At 44.5% G+C, this 24570-nt stretch overlaps 1 protein-coding gene across 1 annotated transcript in view; it reads right to left on the bottom strand.

The window, feature by feature from the left end:
• Positions 1 to 11939, bottom strand: part of PLEKHM2 (pleckstrin homology and RUN domain containing M2) — an 84282-nt gene extending 72343 nt beyond the window's left edge. Inside the window, 1 exon segment of the mRNA XM_053690244.1 lies at positions 11761 to 11939. Coding sequence (XP_053546219.1) covers positions 11761 to 11823 — 63 coding nt within the window. The 5' untranslated portion in view covers positions 11824 to 11939.
• Positions 11940 to 24570: the final 12631 nt, after the last annotated feature.

Below are 24570 nucleotides of genomic sequence, written 5' to 3'. Positions count from 1 at the left end.
ATAGCCAGCAGAGAACCATGAATGCCAGTCCCAAATGGAGTACTTAGTGTTCAAAACACGCTCCACAAAAAGTCCTCAGGGACATATACGGCAAAGTTAGTTATGCTCTGTGCGCTTGTCTGAAGACCGCTTAAGATACAAAAGCCTCACCACATTGTGATTTCAGATTTCCTGGGTCTCATGTTACGGATCCTGTATCCACATCGAGTGAAAAAGATCTTTCGGCTACTGAAGAAGCTGTGACTATATTCAAAGCCACAGACTGTGCTCCTCCGTGTTGGTACTGCATATAGCGCCTAGTGTCGCGCCTCCATGAATGCTGTCAACAAACGTGAATGGCAAACAGGAACCTCCGGACACAATGTAACCATTATCTTGTTTGAATGACGTTCTTTGGAGCGTCAGACGTGACTCGTCTCGCCACTCGTTGGGCTAACTTTAGGGCTTCGTCAGATGCTGGTTTCTGTCAGAGCCAGCTTTTTAAGCACCTGAAGTACTCCTCCTTTTTATTGCTCCTCCTTTAGTTATTAAAAGGGACCACCAGCTAACATTAATACCAGAGTGTTAAGGCTGCTAAATCTATAGTAACATAATTTCCATTCTACAGCAATGTGTATATGCATCCTCAACTCAATTGTATATATTACATTGTTTCTGACAAAACCCTAAAGTTAGCCCAGAAAGGGGAGGGGCGGAAAAAGCGTCATGTGTTACGCTCTAAAGACCGGCATCATTCAAACAAGCTAATCCAAAGTGCCGTTGTTACAGTGTGTCCGGAGGTTCCCGTTTGCCATTCACGTTTGTTGACAACATTCCTGGAGGCGCAACACTAGGCGCTATATTCAGTACCAACACGGAGGAGCACAGTCTGTGGCTTTGAATATAGTCACAGCTTCTTCAGTACCTGAAAGATCTTTTTCACTCGATGTGGATACAGGATCCAGTAACATGAGACCCAGGAAATCTGAAATCACAACGTGGTGAGGCTTTTGTATCTTAAAGGGCCATAATACCCAAATGTTTAAACACTTGAAAGTGATGCAGCATAGCTGTAAAAAGCTGACTAGAAAATATCTCCTGAACATCTCTATGTAAAAAAGAAAGATATTTTACCTCAAAAGTTCCTCAGTAGCCACCTCCCATTGTAAAGGATTTCTAAGCAGCATTTTAGTGTGTTTGTCCTGGGACATCTGAAGGAATGAGCATTGTACACTCATCTTATTTCACCAATCAGGTAAAGGAAGTTTACAATGAAATCTCATGAGAGTCAAGTCAAATCTCATGAGATCACAGTAAAAGTTCATGACCTCAGCACTGCTGATGCTGATTGGCTGCTGTTTATTTCTTCATTTTTTTACCTGCAGCTGGGAGCAGCCGAGTACAAATTTTTACACAAAACTTACTCTGGTGAGCTGAGGAGATTGTGAGGTAAAATATCTTCCTTTTTTACATAGAGATGCTCAGATGATATTTTCCTGTCAGCTGTTTACAGTGATACTGCATCAGTTTCAAGTGATTTAGCATATGAGTATTATGTCCCTTTAAGCTGTCTTCAGACAAGCGCGCAGAGCATAACTCACTTTGCCGTATATGTCCCTGAGGACTTTTTGTGGAGCGTGTTTTGAACACTAAGTGCTCCATTTGGACTGGCATTCATGGTTCTGCTGGCTATATAGTAATTTCAAGGAGCTGTATACATTGCCTGTCTCCCTTCGTTACCAGTATAGGGAGTCTGGATCTGTGTATTTAAATTGCACTATAGGGTTTGAGCGTATGTAAACACTTATGTGCTTATTTCTAACCCTGTAATTGCTGTTTGTGAACAACACTATTTTCCAGGCCTGGATATACTTTGTTTGATTTTGTGTGATTTTTAAATGTATGCAATTTTGTTTCCTAATTTGGTTGAGTTTTGTGCTACTGACACCAGTGAAGAGGTATAAATAAAAATATTTTTCTTTATTGGATCTGAGTGCTGCCTTGTCATTCTTGATTTTTCACTTACATAGTGACTATTTTTTTTCTTTACAATTATTTTATTAGTCTGCTAGCATCTGTTTTTGATCTGAATATTTATCAGTAGAGTGCACACATATTTGTATATATTTTGGGAGAGCTCAATAGTTGCATCACTAAGGGTGTTATGGTAAGTGGTAAACAAAGGGCCTGACCCGTAAAGCCTCAGCAGAGAGCGAGCGGGTCCTGCATGCAGATGAGGTCATTGAAGCCTTTTGTGCTGGTAATACCAACTTCATGGACATGGTACAGTGCAAGACGATCTATCATCGCTGGTGAGGCCGAGTCCCAAACAGAACACAGAACCTGCACACAGAACGCATAGTATATCCCAATTCCAGCTGTCCTGCAAGTCACAGAGCCGCACCTGTTACTCCCACATCTAGCACCAAGGTTTATTTTTGTCTTTTCATGGCCTTGAGTTAATTCCTCAGATAATTAGACATTTTAAAGTCTCCGGAAATCAGCTGAGAGCAGCAACTAACATTGTGGTTTAGATGTTTAAGTTTTTAATTGCTGTGAAAAATGCAATGTTTCTGGTCTTTACGTAAATAGAATTTCTCAATATCTTAAGTAATCATCAAAACTTTCTTAATTCATTTTTTTAGCTCAGTTTAACATTTGATCCTTCGTGTCAGCTGTTCCATTGTTTCAGGACCGAGTGCTTTCACTTCTTGCTCAAGACGGGCTGTTTTGTGAGATTCCTTTATAGCTATGATGCTGGGAGGGACGATAAAATGCTTACACAGCTTTTAACCCTTTTGTGCAACTCTACAAGCCTGCGTAGCCATTAAAGAATTAACACATTTACCTTTACACTTATTTTTTCTTATCTTGGCTTAATGTGTTTATCCAGCTCAAGGGCTCTTAACCCCTTAATGACCACAATGTACCCTGTATGTCACTGGTCGTTAAGGTTTTTCTCAGGACATAATAGCACAAGTCTAGCAAGAACACGCTATTAATGGACTCCCTCCTGCAGGCTTTGTGGAATAGAGCAGTCTCAACGCTGGTGGCAAGATCGCGCTATAAAACAATCAAGTCCCAAAAAAGGCCAGTGACATACAGGGTACGTCGCTGGTCCTTAAGGGGTAAAGAATCAGAGTGCAGAATACAGCATCTTCCCCCTAGACTGTCTCAACATTGTACAAAAGGACTTAACACAATCACATGACTATAGAACAATGTGTGTCTACAATTTTCTAAAACAAGACCTGATAAATCCTATGAATTGTACAGCCTAAAAACTATTTATAATCATTTTTGTGTCCCAATTCAGCTTGTTATTTGCAGTATGGAACTTCCTTGAATGTTTTCTGCTGCTAAAACCTGACACCCTAATACCTTTTGTTGCTGCACCTCTTTTTAATTTTTAAAAGATGTGAAATAATAGACTTAAATCACCTACCCCTAAATGCACGTTGCATCATGGGATTTTTTTGTCTACTATAACCCTCCCTCTCAAAACACTCTAGCAACCTTTGGCGCTTTGCTGCCCATCCCTCAGTTAAAAGAAGAGCATGTTTGTGCCTAGGGCAGCCTGCACGCCCAAGCTATTTATGCAATGCCAGTATGGAGCTACACAGTTGGATGTAAGTACCAAGGCAATGTATTTTCTTTGTATGACCCAGAAATCTACAGTAAAAGAGGAACTAGCCGTCATTTTCACTGCCTCCTTCAACCAGCCAAAAATGTGTGCACAAGGGTCAACAAAAATAATTACACAGTTTCAATCACAAACCAATTTATTTGGCTTCTAAAATTGTAGTGGTGGCTCCTATTTTTTTTTTTAATTTGTCTACATCTATCTCTTTATAAAATCATTAACTGGCTCCTAAAATGGTATGTTTGGCTCTTTTACATCCTATGTCTTAAATAAATATGTTAACCCCTGCATTACAGCATGTCCCCAAGGGCTTCATAGACAGCTTAACTCATTGTTAAATACCAATACATGATATTGCCTCCCTCTGATACAAGAAAGCAGGACACCAAAAAAAAACAAAGTGGCATTAAATGCATTGCACCCAAGAGATAAAATTGGGTTAATAAGTTCGAACAGGCTGTAGTTGGCTGAGATGTGATTATGGTTGTTAATCAGAGGTAATGACTTGCCAGAACGTGTACTAAGCTATTAAAAGAACCAAAACAGCAGGGTCTGCCCTTTCCAGTTTTACTACATAGGTCTAAAACACAGGCAAGACCAGAGAGAAGTTACTCCAGATCAAATCATTTGATAGCAATCGTCCACCTTCAAACTAAAAATCATAACAGCTATCTGATCTTTTTAAAAAAAAAAAAACAATACATTCTACTGTAAGTCAATGAGTGGAAAATATAGCCACTATACAATTAGAAGAAATAAAAAAAGCGCTATGTAATTTTGTGGCACTATAGAAATAAAATGAAAACAATAATAATCACAATGTTGGTTTAAAATGAAGGATTCCACAAGAATATTGAGACGGTAGTCACATTTTTTAGGAGCCAGATCACTATATACACAATCAGAAGCCAGGAGTGAAATCTTACGAGCAACGGCAACTTGGCTGCCAGGATATGTCAAGCTCCGAACAACACATCCCTGATCACATGAGGTTTGCGTTGCACCTCATGGGTCTGGCTAACATCCAAGCCCGAACCAACACTGCTTGCTCCTGTTGTAGAATAATGTATGAATATGAGATCAAATTAGATTCGCTTTTAGTTCCTCAAAATGTAGTTCTACAATAACTAAATGGTGCTGACCTCAATTGTTTTATTTGCTTCCTTCATTTGTTAAAGGATTTATTTAGGTAAACTCAGGAGCAGCAAAGCACCTGGGTGTTAGCTGATGATTGATGGCTGCATATATATAACTATTATAATTGGCTCAACCATGTGTTGAGTTAGCAACCAGTAGTGCATTACTGCTCCTTCAAAAAAAATGATACAAAAGAATGAAGCAAATGTGATAATAGAAGTAAACTGGAAAGCTCAGCTCAGCAGAGTTAGTTCTGTGTAAAAAGTTATACTCAGCTGCTCCCAGCTGCAGGTAAAAAAATGAAGAAATAAACAGCAGCCAATCAGCATCAGCAGTGCTGAGGTCATGAACTCTTACTGTGATCTCATGAGATTTGACTTAACTCTCATGAGATTTCATAGTAAGCTTCCTTTACCTGATTGGTGAAATAATATGAGAGTTCACGAGGCTCATCCTTTCAGCTGTCCCAGGACAGACACACTAAAATGCTGCTTAGAAGTCCTTTACAATGGGAGGTGGCTACTGATGAACTTTTGAGGTAAAATATCTTTCTTTTTTACATAGAGATGTTCAGGTGATATTTTCTAATCAGCTTTTTACAGCTATACTGCATCACTTTCAAGTGTTTAAACATTTGGGTATTATGGCCCTTTAACTGCACATGTGCAAATATGGTTCATGCTATATATGTGTATTAGTTTGTGATTGGTTAGCAAGGGAGGGGGGGTTTGTTCTGGGGGGACAGGGAAATTAGTGACAAGAAAACCCCCCATAAAATAATATGTTCATTTGGCAAAATAAAGCTGTTTTATTCATTGCAAAAGTATTCTCAGATATGAAGGTAGATTGTTATGTAGTTTACAATTTGTTTTTAATGAACTTATTAATGAGAGTAACTGAAAATAATAATAATAAAAAATATTCATACTTTCAGTATACATTGTCCTTCAACGGGCAACGTCAGCTATTTCAAATGTCTAAATAAAGGTAAAGGAGATATATGTAAACAATGCAATACACTTCAGCAGGTCATAATGATGATTGGAAGCAGATTAAAGGGAAGAAAAATGTTCAGTGCAATGTTCATTTAGCAACCACATGTTAAAGGGATACTACACCCACATTTTTCTATTATGATGCAGATAGAGCATGCAATTTTAAGCAACTTTCTAATTTACTCCTATTATCATTTTTTCTTTGTTCTCTTGCTATCTTTTTTTTTTTAACACACATAACATCAAAATAGAACTGGAAGTCTCTCTCATATAATAACCCAATAAAAGATGGATTTGTATTTCACATCTGAAGAAAGAATCCAACCAAGTTAAATTTTAAGGTGTTGCTGGTAGCATCCAGCAGGGGGGGGGGGGCATCCATAGGTGTCTTGGAGACTCTAAACCAGGGTCTAATTGTTAAGAATCCAGTGGCTCCCTGGCGTCTGGGTTTGTCAAGTCCTGCATTAAAAAAATATATAGTCCCAAGTTCCCAGCTACATGACATTTATTTGTGCAAGTTTAATAAATGGTTGATGGTCAGCTGAGAGCTTGTGCCAGTAAAAAACAACCAGAAACATTTCATGGAAGCACTCTAGGCTACTCATTCAGTAAATAAGCAAACAGTTTATCCAGGCATTCCTTTGTCTCGTTAACAAAAACTACACAATCCTGTGATATACAAATAAAACAATATATGGATGCAGGGGATCAAGCAATATATATCTATAAATAAATACATACAAGTCTGTTTTCCATAACTAGTCTCATTATCCCAGGAGTTCAACTCCCTCGCCGGTGGTACAATCTGACCATAGGTGGTACAATATAATGCCCCTGTTCAGCTACTCAGATTTATATTTGTCAGATTCCACACAGATTTTTCTTGCGGCTTTTAGCCTTAAATGTAATGTAGTTCTGAAGCCAAAATACATTTTCACAGAAATAGAACTATATAAATCTGGTAAAGAAAAGACGAGACTGACTACACCAGAAACAAGGGTTTCATTACTGAACAGAGCGACTGAACTCTGTTACATTCTCACCTAACACACATAGTGGACTTTAATACTTCACAGGCTAAAATGACATTCAAATGACAGAAGTCAATAGCACTTTGCAACATCGAGTAAATAAAAATATATATTTTACCATTGCTATGTGCATAATTTATCTCTGTGCTTACACCAGTGCAGATATGAAACGCAATGCGTGTGTACGTGTGCACGGAACCAATCTTGATACAAAAGAGGTTTAAATAGTCTCACACATTAGTAGAATTGGGCTGAAATCGTATGTCCCTTTAAACGCAAACTGTGCTCATAAAACACTTATTCATAGCAACAACAAAAAATCTGCATTGTATTTTTCTTATTAATAATGCCTGCTTTTCTTGTAATTTACCTACAAATTTGATGTTACTTTTTTTTTTATTGATTGCTTTGGAAAACTTGGAGTACACCCTGCAGCATTGTGAATCCTCACCTATGAGCATTTCACATGGTGATTTGCTTGATCCATGCAAGAGGTGATAAGATAAACAGCAAACCAATGTAAATTGGCAGTTTTAAAGGTTTTTGTTTTGCATGCAGATATTTGCATTACTGCTAATAAAGAGTAGGCATTTGTATACCTCCATAAAACCATTGCAAACTTTTAAGGATCCTGGGGCTTTTACTGGTCACCAAGGCTTCATTCAATAAAATGCATAATAACAAAATGTAAAACTTTTCACTTACACCCCAAGAACTGTGCCAAAAATAATCAGTCAGCAGCCTATTGGATTATTATTTTTTTTTAGACAACAATATATTTTAAACAAATAATTAATCTTTCAATATCTAAAAAGCACAATAGTACATTAGTACAGGATAGGAATATATTTAGAGGCGAAGTATCCTACACAAAACTGTTCTCATATTTACACAACAAAAGTACAGCACAGAGTGTGAAAAACATATCGGCAAACAATTGTTTATACACTTCTGATGATTTCTGAAAATAATTTGGGAAGCTAAAGGTCTGCTCCACACATTCAAGTAATATGAAGACATCGTCATCTGCCACAGCAACTCCAGGAGCTAACACAAATGAGATGTCACAGGGAACACAACACATGCACAGGTTCATATGATGAGAAGCAGTGTAGAGAATGTCCCTCTCTCCCCTGTCCCTTTATGTCACTGTCTTCCTCTTTCCATTTTTATCTCCTTGCGCTTTTGTCTTTCAGTCTCTTCCGCCAGTTTGCTTTCTGTGTGTCACTTTTTGACAACCGCTCTCTCCCCTTTGTCTGTCACTCTCTGGTTGTCTCTAACCCTCTTTTCTTTCTAACTGTCTCTTCCCCTAACCTGAATCTCTAACTGTTGTCTCTGACCCTCTCTCTCTCTCCCCTTGTGCATCTCTGACCCTCTCTCTCCCCTTGTGCATCTCTGACCCTCTCTCTCCCCTTGTGCATCTCTGACCCTCTCTCTCCCCTTGTGCATCTCTGACCCTCTCTCTCCCCTTGTGCATCTCTGACCCTCTCTCTCCCCTTGTGCATCTCTGACACTCTCTCTCCCCTTGTGCATCTCTGACCCTCTCTCTCCCCTTGTGCATCTCTGACCCTCTCTCTCCCCTTGTGCATCTCTGACCCTCTCTCTCCCCTTGTGCATCTCTGACCCTCACTCTCCCCTTGTGCATCTCTGACCCTCTCTCCGACTTGTGCATCTCTGACACTCTCTCCCACTTGTGCATCTCTGACCCTCTCTCTCCTTGTGCATCTCTGACCCTCTCTCTCCTTGTGCATCTCTGACACTCTCTCTCCCCTTGTGCATCTCTGACCCTCTCTCCCCTTGTGCATCTCTGACACTCTCTCTCTCCTTGTGCATCTCTGACACTCTCTCTCTCCTTGTGCATCTCTGACCCTCTCTCTCTCCTTGTGCATCTCTGACCCTCTCTCTCTCCTTGTGCATCTCTGACCCTCTCTCTCCCCTTGTGCATCTCTGACCCTCTCTCTCCCCTTGTGCATCTCTGACACTCTCTCTCCCCTTGTGCATCTCTGACACTCTCTCTCCCCTTGTGCATCTCTGACACTCTCTCTCCCCTTGTGCATCTCTGACACTCTTTCCCCTTGTGCATCTCTGACACTCTTTCCCCTTGTGCATCTCTGACACTCTTTCCCCTTGTGCATCTCTGACACTCTCTCCCCTTGTGCATCTCTGACACTCTTTCCCCTTGTGCATCTCTGACCCTCTCTCTCCCCTTGTGCATCTCTGACACTCTCTCTCCCCTTGTGCATCTCTGACCCTCTCTCTCCCCTTGTGCATCTCTGACCCTCTCTCTCCCCTTGTGCATCTCTGACACTCTCTCCCCTTGTGCATCTCTGACACTCTTTCCCCTTGTGCATCTCTGACCCTCTCTCTCCCCTTGTGCATCTCTGACCCTCTCTCTCCCCTTGTGCATCTCTGACCCTCTCTCTCCCCTTGTGCATCTCTGACCCTCTCTCTCCCCTTGTGCATCTCTGACCCTCTCTCTCCCCTTGTGCATCTCTGACACTCTCTCTCCCCTTGTGCATCTCTGACACTCTCTCTCCCCTTGTGCATCTCTGACACTCTCTCTCCCCTTGTGCATCTCTGACACTCTCTCTCCCCTTGTGCATCTCTGACACTCTTTCCCCTTGTGCATCTCTGATCCTCTCTCTCCCACTTGTGCATCTCTGACCCTCTCTCTCCCCTTGTGCATCTCTGACACTCTTTCCCCTTGTGCATCTCTGACCCTCTCTCTCCCCTTGTGCATCTCTGACACTCTCTCCCCTTGTGCATCTCTGACACTCTCTCCCCTTGTGCATCTCTGACACTCTCTCCCCTTGTGCATCTCTGACACTCTCTCCCCTTGTGCATCTCCCTACCCTCTCTCCCCCTGTGCATCTCTGACCCTCTCTCCCCTTGTGTATCTCTGACACTCTCTCTCCCCTTGTGCATCTCTGACACTCTTTCCCCTTGTGCATCTCTGACACTCTCTCCCCTTGTGCATCTCTGACACTCTTTCCCCTTGTGCATCTCCCTACCCTCTCTCCCCCTGTGCATCTCTGACCCTCTCTCCCCTTGTGTATCTCTGACACTCTCTCTCCCCTTGTGTATCTCTGACACTCTCTCTCCCCTTGTGCATCTCTGACACTCTCTCTCCCCTTGTGCATCTCTGACCCTCTCTCCCCTTGTGTATCTCTGACACTCTCTCTCCCCTTGTGCATCTCTGACCCTCTCTCCCCTTGTGCATCTCTGACACTCTCTCTCCCCTTGTGCATCTCTGACACTCTCTCTCCCCTTGTGTATCTCTGACACTCTCTCTCCCCCTTGTGCATCTCTGACACTCTCTCTCCCCTTGTGCATCTCTGACCCTCTCTCCCCTTGTGTATCTCTGACACTCTCTCTCCCCTTGTGCATCTCTGACCCTCTCTCCCCTTGTGCATCTCTGACCCTCTCTCTCCCCTTGTGCATCTCTGACACTCTCTCCCCTTGTGCATCTCTGACACTCTCTCCCCTTGTGCATCTCTGACACTCTCTCCCCTTGTGCATCTCTGACACTCTTTCCCCTTGTGCATCTCCCTACCCTCTCTCCCCCTGTGCATCTCTGACCCTCTCTCCCCTTGTGTATCTCTGACACTCTCTCTCCCCTTGTGCATCTCTGACACTCTTTCCCCTTGTGCATCTCTGACACTCTCTCCCCTTGTGCATCTCTGACACTCTTTCCCCTTGTGCATCTCCCTACCCTCTCTCCCCCTGTGCATCTCTGACCCTCTCTCCCCTTGTGTATCTCTGACACTCTCTCTCCCCTTGTGTATCTCTGACACTCTCTCTCCCCTTGTGCATCTCTGACACTCTCTCTCCCCTTGTGCATCTCTGACCCTCTCTCCCCTTGTGTATCTCTGACACTCTCTCTCCCCTTGTGCATCTCTGACCCTCTCTCCCCTTGTGCATCTCTGACACTCTCTCTCCCCTTGTGCATCTCTGACACTCTCTCTCCCCTTGTGTATCTCTGACACTCTCTCTCCCCTTGTGCATCTCTGACACTCTCTCTCCCCTTGTGCATCTCTGACCCTCTCTCCCCTTGTGTATCTCTGACACTCTCTCTCCCCTTGTGCATCTCTGACCCTCTCTCCCCTTGTGCATCTCTGACCCTCTCTCTCCCCTTGTGCATCTCTGACACTCTCTCCCCTTGTGCATCTCTGACACTCTCTCCCCTTGTGCATCTCTGACACTCTCTCCCCTTGTGCATCTCTGACACTCTTTCCCCTTGTGCATCTCCCTACCCTCTCTCCCCCTGTGCATCTCTGACCCTCTCTCCCCTTGTGTATCTCTGACACTCTCTCTCCCCTTGTGCATCTCTGACACTCTTTCCCCTTGTGCATCTCTGACACTCTCTCCCCTTGTGCATCTCTGACACTCTTTCCCCTTGTGCATCTCCCTACCCTCTCTCCCCCTGTGCATCTCTGACCCTCTCTCCCCTTGTGTATCTCTGACACTCTCTCTCCCCTTGTGTATCTCTGACACTCTCTCTCCCCTTGTGCATCTCTGACACTCTCTCTCCCCTTGTGCATCTCTGACCCTCTCTCCCCTTGTGTATCTCTGACACTCTCTCTCCCCTTGTGCATCTCTGACCCTCTCTCCCCTTGTGTATCTCTGACACTCTCTCTCCCCTTGTGCATCTCTGACACTCTCTCTCCCCTTGTGCATCTCTGACACTCTCTCCCCTTGTGCATCTCTGACACTCTCTCCCCTTGTGCATCTCCCTACCCTCTCTCCCCCTGTGCATCTCTGACCCTCTCTCCCCCTGTGCATCTCTGACCCTCTCTCCCCTTGTGTATCTCTGACACAGTATTTTCCCATACACATCTCTGCCTGTGTCTGTCCCCTTTGGGCCTCTCTGTCACTGTCTGACTTATCTCCCCTCAGGCCTCTCTCTGTCACTCTATAACTGTGTTTTCCTACAGGCCTCTCACTCCGTGGGTCATCATATGTTTCTCTCCGGTACCTTTTTAACAGACAGCGATATGTTCTCCAAGATTCGATCCTTTACCTCCCGCGGCTCCATCATTGTGACCACACTGCCCAGGCCTCCACGGGCTCCGGGCACAACCCGTGATTGTGAGCCACCAGGAACTGAGGTCAGTAGCCAGCGGTATGCGAGGCGGTGCTAGAGAGGAGAACCAATCCCAGATTCCCAATAACAAACAGAGAATAGGACAGAGCCATAGAGAACAGCACGACCAATCACAAAGGAAAGCTTTAAAAAAGGCGGGTCCAGAAGCAGAAGAAAACCCAATTACAGTTTAGAACAGTGAAAAGGGCGGGATCAGAAAAGTAATAAAGTCTAGAGAGGGGCTGAACTAAGAAAACCGGCTCAACCAATCCATGAAAGGTAGAGGGAATACTGGGCAAGGCCCATACGTTACGTATTGTGGTTATGCAAATCAATCAGATTACAAAAACAAAGGGCGTTGTGCTATAATATGATATGGGCGTGGTTATGTAAATAGGGTTTGCTTGTTACTGGGCTTGGTACCAACTAGGGGGAGGAGCCATAACTTGCACGTGCAGTAGGGAGGAGCCAGGCCAGGGACCAGACAGCAGAGCGCTAGTGGGAATGGATGGGGAACTCTACAACACAAACTTCAGGTAGTGACACATGAGTCACTGAACACTCTATGGTTGTAATCTTCATCCAGATACATTATGCCTGCTTCTAACCGCTGTCAGCCTCATGCTCACATGATACATTAGTCCTGAACCCCCTGTCCTACTGCCCATCTGTCTGCCAAATGCCCAAATCCCTTTCCTGATGTCCCTCTGCCTCCCACATGCCCAAATCCATGTCTTAAAGCCCATGTGTCTGCTGCATGAAAAATCCTTGTTCTACAGCCCCTCTGTCTGACAAATGACCAAATCCTTGTCTGCCACATGCCCAAATCCCTGTCCTACAGCCATTCTGTCTGACAGATGACCAAATCCTTGTCTGCCACATGCCCAAATCCCTGTCCTACAGCCATTCTGTCTGACAAATGACCAAATCCTTGTCGTTTTGCCACATGCCCAAATCCCAGTCCTAAAGCCCACTGCCTGCCACATGCCCAAATCCCTGTCCTACATCCCTCTGTCTACCACATGCCCAAATCCCAGTCCTACAGCCCCTCTGTCTGACAAATGACCAAATCCTTGTCTGCCACATGCCCAAATCCCTGTCCTACAGTCCCTCTGTCTGACAAATGACCAAATCCTTGTCGTTCTGCCACATTCCCAAATCCCAGTCCTACAGCCCCCCTGTCCTACATCCCTCTGTCTACCACATGCCCAAATCCATGTCCTACAGCCCCTCTGTCTGCCACATGCCCAAATCCCTGTCCTACAGCCATTCTGTCTGACAAATGACCAAATCCTTGTCGTACAGCTCCTATGTCTGCCACATGCCCAAATCCCTGTCCTACAGCGCCACTGCCTGCCACATGCCCAAATCCCTGTCCTACAGCGCCACTGCCTGCCACATGCCCAAATCCCTGTCCTAAAGCCCCACTGTCTGCCACATGCCCAAATCCCTGTCCTACAGCCATTCTGTCTGCCACATGCCCAAATCCTTGTCGTTATGCCACATGCCCAAATCCCAGTCCTAAAGCTTACTGCCTGCCACATGCCCAAATCCCTGTCCTACATCCCTCTGTCTACCACATGCCCAAATCCCAGTCCTACAGCCCCACTGCCTGCCACATTCCCAAATCCCAGTCCTACAGCCCCCCTGTCCTACATCCCTCTGTCTACCACATGCCCAAATCCCAGTCCTACAGCCCCACTGCCTGCCACATGCCCAAATCCCTGTCCTACAGCCCCTCTGTCTGCCACATGCCCAAATCCCTGTCCTACAGCGCCACTGCCTGCCACATGCCCAAATCCTTGTTGTACAGCCCCTCTGTCTGCCACAAGCCCAAATCCCTGTCCTACAGCGCCACTGCCTGCCATATGCCCAAATCCCTGTCCTACAGCGCCACTGCCTGCCAGATGCCCAAATCCTTGTCCTACAGCTCCACTTTCTGCCACATGCCCAAATCCCTGTCCTACAGCCCCTCTGTCTGCCACATGCCCAAATCCATGTCCTACAGCCCCTCTGTCTGCCACATGCCCAAATCCCTGTCCTACAGCGCCACTGCCTGCCACATGCCCAAATCCCAGTCCTACAGCCCCACTGCCTGCCACATGCCCAAATCCCTGTCCTACATCCCTCTGTCTACCACATGCCCAAATCCATGTCCTACAGCCCCTCTGTCTGCCACATGCCCAAATCCCTGTCCTACAGCCATTCTGTCTGACAAATGACCAAATCCTTGTCGTTCTGCCACATGCCCAAATCCCAGTCCTACAGCCCCACTGCCTGCCACATGCCCAAATCCCTGTCCTACATCCCTCTGTCTACCACATGCCCAAATCCATGTCCTACAGCCCCTCTGTCTACCACATGCCCAAATCCCTGTCCTACAGCCCCACTGCCTGCCACATGCCCAAATCCCTGTCCTAAAGCCCCACTGCCTGCCACATGCCCAAATCTCTGTCCTACATCCTTCTGTCTACCACATGCCCAAATCCATGTCCTACAGCTCCTATGTCTGCCACATGCTCAAATCCATGTCCTACAGCTCCTATGTCTGCCACATGCCCAAATCCCTGTCCTAAAGCCCCACTGCCTGCCACATGCCCAAATCCCTGTCCTACATCCTTCTGTCTACCACATACCCAAATCCATGTCCTACAGCTCCTATGTCTGCCACATGTCCAAATCCATATCCTACAGCCCCTGTGCTATTCACATGCCCAAATCCCTGACCTACAGCCCCTCTGTTTGTGTCAGAGATGCCCATATCACTTTCCTACAGCCCCTCTTCCTGTGAAATGCTGAAATGCCAAAATCCCTGTCGTACATTCTCTCTGCCTGCCACATCATACCAGACCTCTAGTCTTGCAACCCCTCTTTCAGCCACATTATTATTATATTCAGTTATTTCTAGAGCTCCAACAGATTCTGCAGCACTATAAACAGGTATGATACGCAAGTAACATTTATACAAGTCGGTAGAGGGCCCTGCCAAGAATTTCACTGTTGTAAATCAGATCTCATGACGAATATCTACAAACAACTGGACTCAGAAGCTGACATGCTAAAGGGGTTCAAGGGGATAACAAAGGAGTAGAGGAACTGAGGTTAGAAAAGGTTAGCGTATGTTGTATGCATCCCTGAACAGTAGAGTCTTCAGACCAGACCCCTAGACATGCAATCCCTCTGTCCCCCACATCAGATCAGACCCCTGGTCTTGCAATACCTCTGTTCCTCCATATCAGACCCCTCCTGCAATCCCTCTGTCCCCCACATCAGATCAGACCCCTGGTCTTGCAATACCTCTGTTCCCCCACATCAGAGCCCTCCTGCAATTCCTCTGTCCCCCACATCAGATCAGACCCCTGGTCTTGCAATACCTCTGTTCCTCCATATCAGACCCCTCCTGCAATCCCTCTGTCTCCCACATCAGATCAGACCCCTGGTCTTGCAATACCTCTGTTCCCCCACATCAGAGCCCTCCTGCAATCCCTCTGTCCCCCACATCAGATCAGACCCCTGGTCTTGCAATACCTCTGTTCCTCCATATCAGACCCCTCCTGCAATCCCTCTGTCTCCCACATCAGATCAGACCCCTGGTCTTGCAATACCTCTGTTCCCCCACATCAGAGCCCTCCTGCAATCCCTCTGTCCCCCACATCAGATCAGACCCCTGGTCTTGCAATACCTCTGTTCCTCCATATCAGACCCCTCCTGCAATCCCTCTGTCTCCCACATCAGATCAGACCCCTGGTCTTGCAATACCTCTGTTCCCCCACATCAGACCCCTAGACATGCAACCCCTCTGTCTCCCACATCAGATCAGACCCCTGGTCTTGCAATACCTCTGTTCCTCCATATCAGACCCCTCCTGCAATCCCTCTGTCCCCCACATCAGATCAGACCCCTGGTCTTGCAATACCTCTGTGTCAGGGTGCCAGGAATCAGAGACAAGAAGTGCAAAAATAACCTTTATTAATAGCAAAAAATAATAAAAAGTCCACAAGTCAAATAACAAGCCAGAAATCAAAACCAGAACTGGTAGTCAGACGAGCCGAGTCAGGAGTCAAAGCGAATAGTCAGACGAGCCGGAATCAGGAACAAGGAGAACAGCAGAGTCAGGAACAAGCTTGGGATCAGGAACCAGGAGGGACGCCAGACAGCCAGGTAATACACAGGAGCTCTCACAAACAGGTCTGAGACAACGCAAAGGCAAAGCATACTGAACAGAGGCCCTTTAAATAATAAGTGATGACATCACAATTCTGAGACTGCATCCTGTCTCACACGGATGATGTACACCAGTCTGAACCCAGATTCGTCATCAATCTGCTAACTATAGCAGGAGCTGCGGGCGGAGGATCACCCGTATGCTTTCCATAAAGAAAAGTTAAGTATTTTAAAAAAGAAGCTTTAATGTAAATTTTAATAAATGAAAGGACCCCTGTTTTTGAGAGTATTTTTAGATACTGGACACTTATTCATTAAACTTTACATTCACTTTAACACATCCCACACACACAGCCGCCTCAATTACTCAGACAGCAAATACAATATAAACACACACACACAGCCACCACACTCACACAGACAGAAAATACAGTGACATAAACACATACACACAGCCATCACACAAACAGCAAATACAGTGACATAAACAACATACACACAGCCACTACACTCACATACACAGCAAATACAGTGACATAGACATATACACAGCCACTACACTCACACACACAGCAAATACAGTGACAAACAACACAGCCAGCACATTCACACAGACAGCAAATGCAGTGAACTAAACAAGATAGACAGCCACCACACTCACATACACAGCAAATACAATGGCATAAACAACATACACAGCCATCACACTCACACATACAGCTAATACAGTGACATAAACACGTCCACACAGCCACCACACTTACTCAGACAGCAAATACAATTACAAACAACACAATACAGCAAATAGTGACATAAATAACATACACACAGCCACCACACTCACAAAGACAACAAATACAATGACATAAACAACACACACAGCCACCACACACACAGAGCATAATACAATGACATAAACAATACACACAGCCACCACACTCACAAACTGCAAATACAGTTACATAAACAACACACACAGCCATCACACTCACCCAGACAGCAAATATAGTGACATAAACAACACCCACACAGCAAATACAGTGACATAAACAACACACACAACCATCACACTCACACAGACAGCAAATACAATGACATAAACAACACACACAGCCACCACACACACACACATAGCATAATACAATGACATAAACACACACAGCCACCACACCACACACACAGAGCATAATACAATGACATAAACAATACACACAGCCACCACACTCACAAACTGCAAATACAGTTACATAAACAACACACACAGCCATCACACTCACACAGACAGCAAATATAGTGACCTAAACAACACACACACACACAGCAAATACAGTGACATAAACAACACACACACACAACCATCACACTCACACAGACAGCAAATACAGTGACATAAACATACACACCATCACACTCACACACAGCCATCACTCACACACACAGCAAATACAGTGACATAAATAACATACACACAGCCACTACGCTCACAGACACAGCAAATACAGTGACATAAACATACACACAGCCACCATAAACTCACACAGACAGCAAAAACAGTGACATAAACGACATACACAGCCATCACACTCACACAGACAGCAAGTACAGTAACATAAACAACATTACACACAGCCATAACACACACACACAGCAAATACATTGACATTAACAACATACACACAACCACCACACTCACAAAGACAGCAAATACAGTGAAATAAACAACACACACAGCCAGCACACTCACACAGACAGAAAATACAGTGACATAAGCAATACACACACAGCCACCACACTCACACACACATAGCATAATACAATGACATAAACAAAACACATAGCCACCACACTCACAAACAGCAAACACAGTGACATAAACAACACACACAGCCACCACACTCACACAGACAACAAAAACGGTGTCATAAACAACATACACAGCCATCACACTCACACAGACAGCAAATACAGTGACATAAACACTCCCACACAGCCATCACACAAACAGCAAATACAGTGACATAAACAACATACACAGCAAATACAGTGACATAAACATATACACAACAAATACAGTGACATAAACAACACAGCCAGCACATTCACACAGACAGCAGATGCAGTGAACTAAACAACATAGAAAGCCACCACACTCATACACACAGCAAATACAATGGCATAAACAACATACACAGCCATCACACTCACATATACAGCTAATACAGTGACATAAACACACACACAGCCACCACACTCACACAGACAGCAAATACAGTGTACATAAACACCACACTCACACAGACACCGCAAATACAGTGACATAAACAACATACACAGCCACCATACTCACATACACAGCAAATACGGTGACATAAACAACATACACACAGCCACCACACTCACACAGGTAGCATATACAGTGACATAAACAACACACACACAGCCACCACACTCAAAGACAGAAAATACAATGACATAAACAACACATATAGCCACCACACTCACACAGACAGAAAATAAACAACACACACAGCCACCACACTCACACAGACAGAAAATACGACATACACAGCACACACACAGCCACCACACTCACACAGGTAGCAAATACAGTGACATAAACAACATACACGCAGCCACCACACTCACACACACAGCAAATACAGTGACATAAACAACATACACAGCCACCACACTCACACAGACAGCAAATACAGTGACATAAACAACATACACAGCCACCACACTCAAAGACAGAAAATACAATGACATCACTCGCACAGACAACAAAAAAGTGACAAACACATTCTCACACAGACAGAAAATACATTGACATTATCACAGCCACCAGACTCACACAGACAGCAAATACAATGACATAAACAACACAGCCACCACACTCACACACACAGCAAATACAGTGACATAAACAACATACACAGCCACCACACTTACACAGACAGCAAATACAGTGACATAAACAACATACACAGCCACCACACTCAAAGACAGAAAATACAATGACATAAACAACACTCGCACAGACAACAAAAAAGTGACAAACACACTCTCACACAGACAGAAAATACATTGACATTATCACAGCCACCAGACTCACACAGACAGCAAATACAATGACATAAACAACACAGCCACCACACTCACACAGACAGCAAAGACGATGACATAAACAACACACACAGCCATTACACTCACACAGACAGCAAATACAGTGACAAACAACATGCACCACAGCCACTACACTCACACATAAAATACAGTGACATAAAAAACACACACACAGCCATCACACTCACACAGACAAATACAGTGACATAAACAACACACACAGCCACCACACTCACACAAACAGCAAATACAGTGACATAAACAACACACACAGCCACTACACTCACACAGACAGCAAATACAATGACATAAACACCCACACCACAAATACAGTGACATAAACAAAACACACACACACAGCCAGCACACTCACAGACACAGCAAATACAGTGACATAAACAACACATACACAGCCACCACACTCACACAGACAGCAAATTGTCAGGGTGCCAGGAATCAGACTGAGACGAGAAGTGCAAAAATAATCACACCTTTATTAATAGCAAAAAATAATAAAAAGTCCACAAGTCAAATAACAAGCCAGGAGTCAAAACCAGAGCTGGTAGTCAGACGAGCCGAGTCAGGAGCCAAAGCGAATAGTCAGACGAGCCGGAATCAGGAACAAGGAAAACAGCAGAGTCAGGAACAAGCCAGGGATCAGGAACCAGGAAGGACGTCAGGCAGCCAGGTAATACACAGGAACTCTCACAAACAGGTCTGAGACAACGCAAAGGCAAAGCATACTGAACAGAGGCCCTTTAAATAATAAGTGATGACATCACAATTCTGAGACTGCATCCTGTCTCACATGGATGATGCACACCAGTCTGGCCATAAAAGGAAGTGCAGGAAATGATTAGCATCCCCCACAATGCACCAACGTCAGGAAGAGAGGTGAGTAAAATGGCTGCCAGCAGCACATGGCAAACACAACAGGGAAAAAACCCTGACAGTACCCTCCCCTCAACGACCCCTCCCCCGCAGGAGGACAAAAGTCTTATTGGGGAAACGGGCATGGAAGGCACGGAGGAGGGCGGGAGCATGAACATCAGAGGAGGGAACCCAAGAATGCTCCTCCGGACCGTAGCCCCTCCAGTGAACCAAATACTGTACACGGCCCCTGGACATACGAGAGTCAATAATGCTGCTGACCTCATACTCCTCATGGTTGGCAACAAAGATAGGACGGGGACGAGGCAACACAGTGGTAAACCGATTACAAACCAATGGTTTCAAGAGGGAGACATGAAAAACATTGGAGATGCGCATAGCAGGAGGAATGTCAAGAGCATAGGCCACAGAATTAACCCGTCGGAGTATTCGAAAAGGACCAACATAACGGGGAGCCAATTTATTGGAAGGCACACAAAGGTTCAAGTTGCGGGAGGACAGCCAAACTCTCTCACCAACCTGGTAGGAAGGTGCGGGCAGACGCCTACGATCAGCCTGGAACTTTTGGCGCTGCATAGAATGATGAAGGCAATCCTGAATCTGCACCCATGTGGAACGGAGTTGCCGGAGATGCTCCTCCAAAGCCGGAATACCCTGAGACATGAATGAATCGGGCAACAAGGATGGTTGAAACCCATAATTCGCCATGAACAGGGATAACTTGGAGGAAGCATTAATAGCAATATTACGAGCAAACTCTGCCCAGGGTAACAGTTCAGTCCAATTATTGTCGTGATCTGAGACATAGCAACGGAGGAACTGTTCCAGAGCTAGATTAGACCGTTCCGCAGCCCCATTGGATTGAGGGTGATATGCCGAGGAGAAGGAAAGCTGGATCCCCATTTGAGCACAAAAGGAACGCCAAAATCTGGAGACAAACTAACTACCCCGGTCTGACACTATCTCCTTGGGTAACCCATGTAAACGGAAGACTTCTCGGGCAAAAATTGAAGCAAGCTCCTGAGCGGTAGGCAGCTTCATCAAGGGAATGCAATGTGACATTTTAGAAAAACCACTATAAGGATAACAGTATTGCCATTGGAAACAGGGAGCTCGACAATGAAGTCCATGGAAAGATGTGTCCAAGGTCGCTCACCATTAGCAATAGGTTGAAGAAGACCTACAGGAAGACGTTGAGGAGTCTTATTCTGTGCACAAACTGAGCAGGAGGCAACATACGCAGCAACATCAGAACGAAGACCTGGACACCAGAATTGTCGAGTGACAGACCAAATAATTTGGTTCTTGCCTGGGTGACCTGCGGCTTTAGGATAGTGGTAAGTGTGCAAAAGTTTAGTTCGAAGATTCTCAGGAACAAATCACTTACCACTAGGTTTCTCAGGAGGTGCATTGGTTTGTGCAGCCAGGATCTCCTCCCCCAAGGGAAAAGTCAAATTAGTACGTATGGTAGCCAAAATATGGTCAGGAGGTATAACAGGAGTAGGTACAGACTCCTCCTTGGACAGAGGCGAAAATTGTCGAGAGAGGGCATCAGCCCTAACATTCTTACTACCAGGCAGGTAGGAGACCACATAATTAAACCGAGACAAAAATTACGCCCATCTGGCCTGTCAGGGCGACAAACGTTTTGCTTCAGATAGATAAGTTAAATTCTTGTGGTTAGTAAGAATGAGCACTGGCACGCTAGTACCCTCAAGAAGATGCCTCCATTCCTTAAGTGCCAAAATTATGGCCAGTTATTCCCTGTCGCCAATTTCATAATTGCACTCCGCTGGAGACAATTTCTTAGAGAAGAAACCACACGGATGCAAGGAACCGTCAGGTGTAGGATGTTGAGACAAGAGGGCACCTACTCCAGTCTCAGACGCATCGACCTCAAGAACGAAAAGGCAGGAGAGGGTTAGGATGAGCCAGAACTGGAGTGGCAGCAAAAGCAGTCTTAAGACTATCAAAGGCCTTAATGGCAGTAGGTGACCAATGGAGTGGATCATTCTCTTTACAGGTCATGTCTGTGATAGGTTTGACCAAGGAAGAAACATTTTTAATAAACTTTCTATAGTAATTGGCGAACCCCAAAAAACGTTGAATAGACCGAAGACCAACTGGACGAGGCCACTGCAGAACTGCAGATAACTTGTCAGGATCCATGGAGAACCCTTCAAAGGAGATAACATAACCTAGGAAGGTTACTTGAGTCTGATGGAACTCACATTTCTCGAGTTTACAAAACAGGCCGTTCTCACGTAGTCTCTGAAGAACCCATGTAGAACGATGAGCCTCAAGTGTGGGTGAGTGTATGAGGATGTAGTCTAAGTACACCACAACAAACTGTTGCAACATATCTCGTAGGACATCATTAATAAATTCCTGAAAAACAGCAGGAGCATTACATATGCCAAAGGGCATTACAAGATACTCATAATGCCCACTCCTGGTGTTAAATGCTTTTTTCCATTCGTGGCCCTCCTTAATCCTAACGAGATTGTACGCTCCTCTCAAATCAAGTTTAGTAAAGACCGTAGCTCCCTTGAGACGGTCAAAGAGTTCTGTAATAAGCGGAATAGGGTAAGCATTCTTAATGGTAAGACGATTAAGACCCCTATAATCGATACATGGTCTTAACTCGCCACCCTTTTTTTTCACAAAGAAGAAGCCAGCCCCTGCTGGAGAGCAGGATTTGCGGATGATCCCCTGCGACAGAGCATCGGCAACATACTCCTCCATAGCACAATTCTCTGCAACAGACAGAGGGTACACCCGGCCCCGAGGAGGAATGGCTCCGGGTTGCAGGTCTATTGCACAATCGTAAGACCGGTGAGGAGGCAACGAACCGGCACGCACCTTGTCAAACAAGTCTAGGAACTCTCGGTACTCCTCTGGCAATTGAGATACCAAAGAAGTGCACAAGACTTTAACTGGTTTCCGAAGACAAGTGGAAATACATTGCGGGGACCACGACAAAATTTCGGACCTGCGCCAGTCGAGACTGGGATTGTGCTTTTGGAGCCAGGGATAACCCAGAACAACCGGAAAATGCAGAGAGTTTATCACCTGGAACTGGAGGGTTTCAAAATGGAGAGCCCCAACAGCCATGGACAACAGAGCAGTTTTGTGAGTAACAAGTGTGGGCTGAAGGGGCCTGCCATCAATGGCCTCAATAGCAAGCGGAATGGACTGAGGCAAAACAGGAATGGAGTGCTTTGATACAAAAGCACTGTTAATTAAATAGCCCGCAGCACCGGAGTCAACAAGAGCATGAGGGGGGTAGTTATCAAGCCGTCTACTTTTCTGGCTTCGCCGGCCCAATACGCCCGCCTAAGCTCGCCTACCTTCGCCGCCGCGGACCTGAAAAAATACGCCTAAGTTATCAAATAAAGCTGTCAAAAAGCCGCGGGGCGATGAGCAGCGGACTGTGACAGTTATCACTCATCCGATCTCGCTGCTCTTCGGCTTTTTCCCAGCTTTATTGCTAGCCTGTCACTAAGCACTCACACTAAACTACACTGTTCTACCCCCTATACCGGCGCCCCCCGCAACTAAATAAAGTAACTAACCCCTAAACCGCCGCTCCTAGACCCTGCCGCAACTCTTATAAATGTATTAACCCCTAAACCGCCGCTCCCGGACACCGCTGCCACCTACATTATACCTAGTAACCCCTATCCTGCCCCCCCTACACCGTCGCCACCTATAATAAATTTATTAACCCCTATCCTGCCCCCCACTACGCCGCCGCCGCCACTGTAATAAAATTATTAACCCCTAAACCTAAGTCTAACCCTAACCCTAACGCCCCCTAACTTAAATATTAATTAAATAAATCTAAATAAATTTACTCTTATTAACTAAATGAATCCTATTTAAAACTAAATACTTACCTTTAAAATAAACCCTAATGTAGCTACAATATAAATAATAATTATATTCTAGCTATCTTAGGATTTATTTTTATTTTACAGGTACCTTTCAATTTATTTTAACTAGGTACAATAGCTATTAAATAGTTATTAACTATTTAATAGCTTACCTAGCTAAAATAAAGAGAAATGTACCTGTGAAATAAATCCTAACCTAAGTTACAATTACACCTAACACTACACTATACTTTAATAAATTATTCCTATTTAAAAATAAATACTTACCTGTAAAATAAACCCTAAGATAGCTACAATATAATTAATAATTATATTATAGCTATCTTAGGATTTATATTTATTTTACAGGTAACTTTGTATTTATTTTAGCTAGTTAGAATAGTTATTAAATAGTTATTAACTATTTAATAACTACCTAGCTAAAAGAAATAAAAAATTACCTGTAAAATAAATCCTAACTTAAGTTACAATTAAACCTAATACTACACTATCATTAAATTAATTAAATAAACTACCTACAAATAGCTACAATTAAATACAATTACATAAACTAACTAAAGTACAAAAAATAAAAAAAGCTAAGTTACAAAAAATAAAAAAATAAGTTACAAACATGTTAAAAATA

Source organism: Bombina bombina, chromosome 8 (assembly GCF_027579735.1).
Source record: "Bombina bombina isolate aBomBom1 chromosome 8, aBomBom1.pri, whole genome shotgun sequence".
NCBI lineage: Eukaryota > Metazoa > Chordata > Amphibia > Anura > Bombinatoridae > Bombina > Bombina bombina.
This window is presented reverse-complemented; position numbering and strand designations above follow the sequence as displayed.